Genomic DNA, 9,792 nt, shown 5'->3' on the forward strand with positions numbered 1-9,792 from the left:
ACCTTATTTCCTACTCCAACTTGCTTCAGAAATCTTTTCTACATCTCATTTTCCTTGTTTCATTCAGCCTCTTGAAATCTGGCTTTTGTTCCTACTAAAACCAGTGGTAAAAATGACCCCCTAATTGCCAAATTCAGCACCCTCATACTATTTTAACTCTAATCTACATTGCTTTTCACTCTCCTCCTTTGCTTCCCAAACCTCGCTTTCCTAATTTGCCTATCTGCCTACCAATGTCGCTTCCTCCCTACTCTGAAATTAAATGTATGTGATTCAAGACTTTTCTCACTTTATACCTTCTGTGGGTAATTCCATTCATTCCAATGCCTTCAGCTAACATCTACACAAATAATGTAGTTTTATAATTAATTGCAGATTCTGATTTTGAACTTCAATCATGGTTCATTACACTTATAATGCAAAATATGCAGACATCACCTGAGCCTACTGAAACAATAAGTTGTATCATCATGGGACACTAGATGCTCAAGATGAAACTGGGGGGAGGGAAGAGTTTCAAAATCAAGTTAAGTCTGAACAACACTGCATGCTCAGCTACTCTGCTGAAAAGGCACAATGTATAAGAGCAAAAGGCTCTAAAACTCCTGCAGTAAATACATTTTCTTATAATTACAGTCCTCATACTTATTTATGCAAGGAAACTTATTTTTTCCAAGACTCAAATGTCCTCAGACAGTAAAAGAAGTTAAAATTATGTATTTTGTAATCAGAAAGACCAGATTTTGAATCCTGGCTGTTTTTTACTTACTATTGCTAAAGCTGCTTACCCTTCCTAAATCCCAGTTTCCTCATCTGTAAATCAAAAATAACCACCTCACAGGACTTTTGAACGAATTAGAGCTCGTAAAATTCTCAGTACACTGCTCAGTACTAAGCACTCAAAAAAAACATGTATCCTTAACTTAAATAAGAATGAACACAGATTTCCAAGGATGTTGCCTGAAGCAATCAGTTGATAACCTGATATTCACTTGAAGTATGCTGTTTAATTCAAAGATTCATTTGAAAATTGTTATCTATGACTCTATCTGTTATACTTTTGTTGTTGTAAAACGTTTCTAATGGTCATTCTCCCTTGAATGACCCATGCATTTAATTATTATTTCATTCAACTGCTAGTGGACCGGTCTCTGATGCCAGATATTTTTTTAATCTGTGTCCCATTTAATTTACTGCTTTTGTTTGATATGCGGTGAACTTGGAAAGTGTTCATGCTCATTGGGGTTACAAATAATTTTAAAGTATAGATTCAATATACTATGAAGAAAAGCTTGAGAAGCTTCTCATGAGTGAACTTTAACATACAGACATTGTAATTTCTCCTCTCACTGCTCAGAGGTGTTTTTGTGCTTAATTCCTAATTTATGGCCACATTCCAGAAAAGTAAGGTAAGCAGAGCTTTTGTGATTCTTTTACTTATGAAACTTTTCCTTTAATTTTAAAATATTTACCAATTCATTTAAAAACAATAAACTCACTGTATGCTAACATGGCTAAAGTATTTTATGAAAAATAACTTTTTAAAAAAATACTGAGAAGAAAGGCATTATTATACCTATTTGCAAATCTCTTTAATGTCTGGCTTAATAAAAGACAACTGTTTTGCGATGCCTGGGTGGCTCGGTTGGTTAAGCACCTGCCTTCGAACCAGGTCCTGATCCCAGGGTCTTGGGATCAAGTCCCACATTGGGCTCCTTACTCAGCAGGGAGCCTGCTTCCCCCTCTGCCTGCCACTCCCCCTGCTTGTGCTCTCTCTCTCCCTGACAAATAAATAAAATCTTAAAAAATAATAATAAAGACAACTGTTCTCCTCCATCTGCTTCTGCATTCAATTTGTTATGATACATGTCATACAGACTCTGGAAAATTCTACTGTACGCTTGCTGGAGAATAAGAGGAAAAGGCAAACAACGTCTTAGAACTATTATAAAAACAGTTTTGACCTCACAGATTCAAAAGGGTCTCAGGGAACCCAGAGGCCTCTAGACCACACTTTAACAACCAGTGCCTAAAGCAGATACAGCCATGCTGGAAGTCATCCCACTCTTAGAGTTAACAGTTACATGAGTCCATAAATTCTTGTTTTGTGTGTAGCTTCAATCAGTTGGAACTGGGTTTCTGCAATGTGCAACTAAAGAGTTCTGAGCAATACACTATACAATTCACATTTCTTCCTTATTTAGAAGAACATTTAGGGAAACCTAGTGCAGTCTCACAGAGGACATTCCAAAACTTTATGGTTTTTTTTTTTTCTACTGCTATCCACCTTCTACTTCTAACTTACAAGCCTTCCTGTTTTATTAATCAAATTCCTCTCTTTGGGTATTATGAAATCCCAATGACCATAAATGTCACTTCCGGTCATGAGTTCAAATCAGCAACCACTCCTAATGAAATGGCAAATATATGCACATAAATGTCACACAGAACCCAGAATCCCTTCAAACCAACTGATTAGTTTTATTTGATAATTTAGGTGAAAATTAAACATACACTATTCAGAATCATTGTTAAAAACTGATATTCAGGGGCGCCTGGGTGGCACAGCGGTTAAGCATCTGCCTTCGGCTCAGGGCGTGATCCCAGCGTTATGGGATCGAGTCCCACGTCGGGCTCCTCCTATGAGCCTGCTTCTTCCTCACCCACTCCCCCTGCTTTGTGTTCCCTCTCTCGCTGGCTGTCTCTATCTCTGTCAAATAAATAAATAAAATCTTTAAAAAAAAAAAAAAACCTGATATTCATCTCTTAAAACCAAATGAATACAGGAGAACAGCTAGGTAATATTAGATTTGAGAATGGGTTTTCTACAATAACAATTAACTTTTGAGAAAGGACAGCTCCAAAAGAAAGTCATGGGGGGCGGGGGGGGGGAATCTTCTCCAGAGGGATAGCTAACAAATATCACTGTCTTTTAAGAAATAACAGCTTCATTTTCAAATTTTACTTCCCACAACCACTTGCATCAAGTTAACTGTAATAAATAAATAACTCTAAGTGTTTAACAATGGAAAGGAGCTGGGATTTGCTGAAGGACCCGGTTAATATCTTGCTGCTCCCCCCCAAAAAAAATGTATTAAGCCAAGATGAAACGCACTTATTGAAAAAAAGCCGTGCATCTTAAACTGAGGAATAATAACAGCTAAAGTTCTATCAGAAACCACACAAAAGTCACCAGATAATGTGCATTTTCCTAACATGTAAATTTTACATTAAGGTCTTAAAGGAGAAAAAAGTATATTAAAACAAACACTGATCTACTGGAGGCCTATATTTATACATATGTAACACATGTACTTTCAAAGGCAAAGAATATCAAATGCACACACACGATAACAATAACTGCTTATCAAAAGGGACTGAGGTTTTTAACTGCTTCAAGCAATGTCCCATAAATCCTGTCCACTTCTCCTTTGCAAAAAAAGGCAGAAAAATGCTTGAGATGCACTGCCACAAGGGACTCCTAATAAACTTGGAATTGTTAAGACTGTCTCTGCAAGCGGTACCGTAATAAAGGAGAAAATGAAACGAAATAATTGATTCATTGGGTGTTAGTTTGTGTACTAGACTGTAAGTTTAATTATTAAAGATAGAGTCCTCCCCCTCTCCTCCTCTGGTTCGTCCACAGGACTAGACACGAGGAATCGAGGTACTCTTAGTGGATGAGATCTTTGACAGAAACTTGTTACTGGGAGGAGCTCTACCTCATGTCTTATAACTCCACTTTTGTGTTTCCAAGATGTGGTACCCCAAACTGAAGACAGTCATTTAAACCGTAAAGCAATTTCAAAAATAAAAATATGCTGAGAATAAAAACACAATGGAAGCACGGCTTCAAATCCTTTGTTCGACTTTTTAATCACTTCTGGAAGAAGCAGCAAGAGGCTGGAAAAGAAAAAGGTTATTAAAAGGGTCTGTTCAGAAGAACGAAACCCGTTGCAGCAATTATCTGAGGGACGAAGTATTAGCAAGCCCAGCCTTTCTCTCTTTGCAGCCGCTTCTACCTGCCCCGAGATAAGGGGGTGAGAAAGAGGCTAAGGTGGAGAATCAAAAGAAAAGAGAAAAAGTGGGGTCAGGCGTTGGAAGTGAAACTGGTACACTGGAGGAATTAAAGGAAGGCGTGGCAGGACAGCGGCAAACCAACCGGGAAGATCCCTGGGCCGAGGAGACTCAAACAAGGTGTTTGCGGGAAGAGTGAAAAACTGGAAGGGGTGCTGGGGTGGAGAGCGGCCAAAGCTTCGGTGACAGCTTGGACTTGGTCTTCGACTCGCAGGGGCGGGAGAGACCCGGGAGTCTTCCATTGTGCGCGCCCCTCCGCTCCTGCCTTTCCCTCCCCTCCCTGCACGAGCCGGAGCCGGAGCCCGAGCCCCGAGCCCTCACAGCTCTGGGCCGCAGCACCCGCCGCCGCCTGTGCCTCCCATTTGCCCAAGGTAGAAGAGAATATGCTCAGCCCTCCTCTGACCCTTTCTCACCGGATGAAGATCGACGTCGCCCGGCCTTCCCCTTGTCCATCTTCTCCTCCTCCTGCTGGAGTCGCAGTTGCAGTCGCTGTCACCTCAAGACCCCTCAGGCTGGGGGAGGGAGGGGGAGGGGGAGGGGGGAAAGCCAGGAAAGTGCGAACGGCGCTTGCGCAAGAGCCTTCGCCTGTCCTCAGACCGGAAATTAGTCGCCCCTCCCACCTCACCCGGAAATCACTTCCTGGGACTTGTTTTCTCTGCCGGTTGCCGCCTCGAGTGCTTGTTTAGTGGAGCCTTTCTTATTATCTGTGCACCTATGGGAGAGTGAGGTTGCATGCACGGTTTTAGCCCGAGATCGTCAGAGGCTTTGTTTACTTTGAAGACTGGGTAAACCGAAAATTGAAAGAGGGGAAACTAGTAATTCCTGTAGTTTAGTGGCTCTCGCGAGGTGACCCAGAAAAATAATAAAACGTTACTCCTAAAATTAAGTTAAATTAAAATGTTACCCTTTTTGCAGTATTACTTTACTCACGATCTCTCTGATATACTTGTCCTCAAGGAGCGTCCCTAAACTCAGTAAAGTCACCGGTTAGCCTAGCTATTGGTTTAGCGTTTGTAGTAGAAATGTATTTGGTAAACGGAGGAAAAGATGTCACAGTAACAGAGAGGATCAAATTTGTCGTTTTTAAAGGACCAGAAAAAAAGAAAAACTAGACCTCAATTTTTTAAAACATAAAATGCTGAGGTGATGGAAAGTGGATGGCTGTAAACTGGAATTCGTTCAACTAACATTTATTACAGTACTTCAGGAACTAGCCCAGTCCTCAGTGAACTCAGTCTAGTATTTTTAGACTGATCTTCATTTTTAGGTCTTTCAAAGGGCCCATCAGTTTAGAAAATTGTCCTAGTTTGTTGGCCACTATGTACATATTTGAGTAATTTTTTTAAATGTGTAAGCTGTAATCACAGTAAATTAAACAAAATTCCGCAGAGCGGTTTAATCAAAGGCAAAGTAGTATTGGAATCTTCCAAGCCAGAAGGGATTCTGGAGCTACACGAGCTTAACAGCCGATGCCTTCCCCCCATTTTACCAAGGCCGGAAAAGGGACTTGCCCAACTCACCGCTAGAGCCCACTCTCGTGCTTCTTGAGTCAAAGCCTCTTAATTACTGTGTGGTCTGTGCTGAGGTATAGGTAAGCCTCCAGGTGCAAAAGCCTACTTGGGTTCAGGGAAGTGTTTTACAGAGAAGGAATGGTTGAAAAGCAGGAATATTTCAGGGCGTAATGAGATTGACATTCACTACAATGGTTTCATTTAGAGACCCTACTCTGTTTCTGTTTAACAAATCAAAACACTGCTTTACAGAAAAATATCGCAATTTTAAGTTTCCTTACAAATCAACTTTTTTAAAAAGATTTTTCTTACTTTTATTTTTAAGTAATCTCTGTAGCCAACCCGGGGCTGGAATTTACAACCCTGAGATCAAGAGTCGCACGCTCCACTGACTGAGCCAGCCAGGTGCCCCATAAATCAACTTTTTTAACTGAGCCATTTAACTCCGAAATCAAACCAGCTTAATTCATTTGCCAATATTGTAGGAAACAAATTAACTGCAAAAGATGGAAATAGAGCTGAGACATGGGAACATAATAAAGGAAAGTGTAAGTAGGCCTTATCCTTTCCACCCAAATTAGCAGCTTCGATAAAAGTAAGTGGTTTTAAAGTTTAGCAGTAAGTAGTTAACTTATAAGAATTGGTAAGAAGTTAATCAAATTATTCAGCTTGCAAATATATTGTTTAAACATATACAATTTCTGCTAATGAAGACTTAGAAAGCCTGTTTGTTTCTTTGAATTAGAACTTGTTTCAACTAACATTTGAAGATAGATGAACTTGAAGCTCAAGAATTTCAAATTTGCTTTTTAACCAGTATTTTTATTGTTATAGTATTCATCTCTGACTTATAGTTAACTACAATGCAAACAACTAAAGGACTAAAAGTTCACTTTATACTTTTGAGCGAGTATTAACAACTTCATTTTGTCTTTTATGAAAGACTGATTAAGTGATCTTTTATAGTTTTATTATGCTCTGGTGAAAGTTTCCTCATTTTAAAAATAAGAAAGACCTCCCAAAAATGATTGTCTTAGTATGTTTGGAGATAATGTCATTTCTCTTTTGTACATCAAGCTCACAATGTATAGAGCCTTTCAAATTAAAATCATTTCAGATTAGAAATTCATCAGCCCAGTATTTTATAAGAGAAAATGGACAGGTTTTATCTCAAAGGGTATGGTTCTTTATTAAGTGTTAAAAGTGCATGTAAAAACTAATGAATCATCTAGCTTTACATCGGAAGCCGGGGATGTACTGTATGGTGACTAACATAATATAATAAAAAATCATTTAAAAAATAAAAGTGCATATAAATTATTAAATTAGGTATTCATTGTATTTTTGTTCTAAGCAGTGGGTATAGTAGGTATCATTTTAATAGTTTCAAAACAAAGTGGCAGTGTGAAATTGATTAACCCTTTATTTTACCCCTCGATTAACAATTTCTTTGAAGAGAACTTTAAAAAATTTGCAAAAGGCCATTTCTCATCACAAGTGAATTAACTTTAAGTACAATATGAATATAAAGAGGTTTATTTTTTTTAAGATTTATTTATTTATTTGAGAGAGAGAGAGAGACCAGACGAGTTAGGGGCGGGGTGGAAGAAAGGGAGAAGCCGACTTCCCACTGAGAAGAAAGCCCAACTTGGGGCTAGATCTCAACCTGAGCTGAAGACAGACACTTAACTCACTGAGCCATCTAGGCGCCCCTGCAAAGAGGTTTAGATGGGCACTATGAACATCTTGACTTCTTGTTTTAAAAACTAAAACAATCTGGAACTTCTTACCATGGGCTACAGGAAAGCCTAGATTTTGCAAAGATATATGGAGCACTGTGTTATGTTGTTATTCACTTCATTTTCATTAGTAATTGATTCTTTTCATTAAAATACTGAGAATTCTGTGAAGGAAGTTTTTATTCCACATATAAAGGAAGTAACCTGTGAATTATGAAAAGACACATATAGGTTGTTTAGTTTTAAAGATAACTTCCTGGGGCACCTGGGTGGCACAGCGGTTAAGCGTCTGCCTTAACTCAGGGCGTGAGCCCAGCGTTATGGGATCGAGCCCCACATCAGGCTCCTCTGCTATGAGCCTGCTTCTTCCTCCCACTCCCCCTGCTTGTGTTCCCTCTCTTGCTGGCTGTCTCTATCTCTGTCAAATAAATAAATAAAATCTTTAAAAAAATAAATAAAGATAACTTCCTTTTTAAGATAATCAGCAATTGTAACTGTCCTGCAGTGAAATAGCCTGTTTCCAGAAGTTATGAAAACCTGCTTTAATTCTAGGTATTCAAGCAGCATATGGATAATCTTTTGCCAAAAAGCTATAGAAGGAATCTATGCACAAATCTTTAGAAGATCCCTAAATTGTCCTTTGGCCCTGGGGCTGAACCCAAGGTATCTTGTATGTATACCACTAATTTCTTTGAAGTGTTCTATCTTAAAATGTGGTATTTAGTCAGCATTTCTGTGCCTTAATACATTTGGTTAGTTTCAAGAGAAAAATTTTATTTTATGTTACTATTTAGTAAAATTGAGGCTTTAGATACTCTCATCTTCTTTAGCCCTTAACTTTTGGTACCCACTTACCTTTGAATAATCCAAATCAAGAAACATAGGATCTAGGGTTGGACACAGTCAGTAAATCCAAAAATCTAGTTTTCAAAACTTCTTGGGAGCATCTTTTCTTACACTACCTCCAGGTCCTACCTCAAACCTTTTAAATAAGAATCTCCTAGAAGTGGAGCCTAATAATCTGTATTTTTTTTAATTTATTGCCTTTTTTTTATGATATGTTAGTCACCATACAGTACATCATTAGCTTTTGATGTAGTGTTCCACGATTCATTGTTTGCATATAACACCCAGTGCTCCATGCAATACGTGCCCTCCTTAATACCCTTCACTGGCCTAGCCCATCCCCCTACCCAATAATCTGTATGTTTAAAATTTTTCCCAGGAAGACATATCAAGTATTTTTTTAACTACAATACTGAACTACTAAGCTATAATTTCCAGGGCTGTACACTTAGGAGATAAAACCATAAAGAAATGCAAAGCAGTAATTTCTATAAAAGTCCACAGTGGTTACTTTCGGAGAGAGGGATAAGCGTTTGAAGGGGCTTTAGGGGTGGCTGGCATTGCCCGTGGTGGTTAGAGAGTGTTTTTCTTTATAATTGTTCACTAAACTTTTTTTTTTTAAACTTTCGTAGAAAATTCTGTTGCATACTCAAATTTGGGAAACCCAAGGTTTGGTGACATCTGATTTTTTTTTCTTTCTATCTCTAATATTCTGTTTTTTATATGTCTTTGCCTCAGGTAGATTAAATTCAGCTGTTTTAGTCTTTCCTGGGGAGAGATAGGTAGGGAGAAGGAATACTAAGAGGAAGAGATTTAGTTTGCTTTTTTTTGAAACTTTTACAGAATGTCATTTCATTAGCTCTATTATTTTCTACTATTTTCTATAATTTACTAAATGGACTTGTATACAGGCATAATTTTATTTTTTTTAAGATTTTATTGATTTATTTGACAGAGAAAGAGACAGCCAGCAAGAGAGGGAACACAAGCAGGGGGAGCAGAGGAAGAAGCAGGCTCCTAGCATAATTTTAGTAAAAAACTTCATAATTCCATTCTGTGTTGAGAAAATAATAATGTTGCTTTTTGTACCAAAATAGTCATTCTTTTCTTAAAATGTTTTAAAGGATTCTTTGTTTTGTTTTTCTAAATAAACAAATAAATAAAATGGCATTCATTGTAAAAAAAAAAAGTATTTAGATACTTTTAGCATCCTTTATTCTGTGTTTCCTAATGGGATAGGAATACAAAAGGAACTCTTAAGTATACCAAAGGACTATAATTACTATAATAAGGTATTACTGTGTAATCAGGGGTTAGGCCATAACTCAGATTTAAATTTATATTTTCTTTTCTTTCTCTCTCTTTTTTGGTGCTGAAACCCAGGAACAAAGTAAAATTATATTTTCGGGGCACCTGGGTGGCACAGCGGGGGGCACCTGGGTGGCACAGCGGTTAAAGCGTCTGCCTTCGGCTCAGGGCGTGATCCCAGCGTTATGGGATCGAGCCCCATATCAGGCTCCTCCGCTATGAGCCTGCTTCTTCCTCTCCCACTCCCCCTGCTTGTGTTCCCTCTCTCGCTGGCTGTCTCTATCTCTGTCGAATAAATAAATAAAATCTTA

General features: G+C 38.4%; 1 protein-coding gene across 4 annotated transcripts in view; it reads right to left on the minus strand.

Moving 5' to 3' along the window:
- Positions 1 to 4,680, minus strand: part of SENP7 (SUMO specific peptidase 7) — a 129,368-nt gene extending 124,688 nt beyond the window's left edge. For 3 of the 4 annotated variants that reach the window (XM_011222114.3, XM_019797313.2, XM_011222113.3), the window contains exon 1: positions 4,491 to 4,680. In XM_011222114.3, coding sequence (XP_011220416.2) covers positions 4,491 to 4,530 — 40 coding nt within the window. In that variant the 5' untranslated portion in view covers positions 4,531 to 4,680. The remainder of the gene's footprint in view (positions 1 to 4,490) is intronic. The other variant, XM_011222115.3, reaches the window with a different exon arrangement.
- Between the last annotated feature and the right edge of the window lie 5,112 nt (positions 4,681 to 9,792).

The sequence above is a fragment of the Ailuropoda melanoleuca genome, chromosome 1 (genome assembly GCF_002007445.2).
Source record: "Ailuropoda melanoleuca isolate Jingjing chromosome 1, ASM200744v2, whole genome shotgun sequence".
Lineage (NCBI taxonomy): Eukaryota > Metazoa > Chordata > Mammalia > Carnivora > Ursidae > Ailuropoda > Ailuropoda melanoleuca.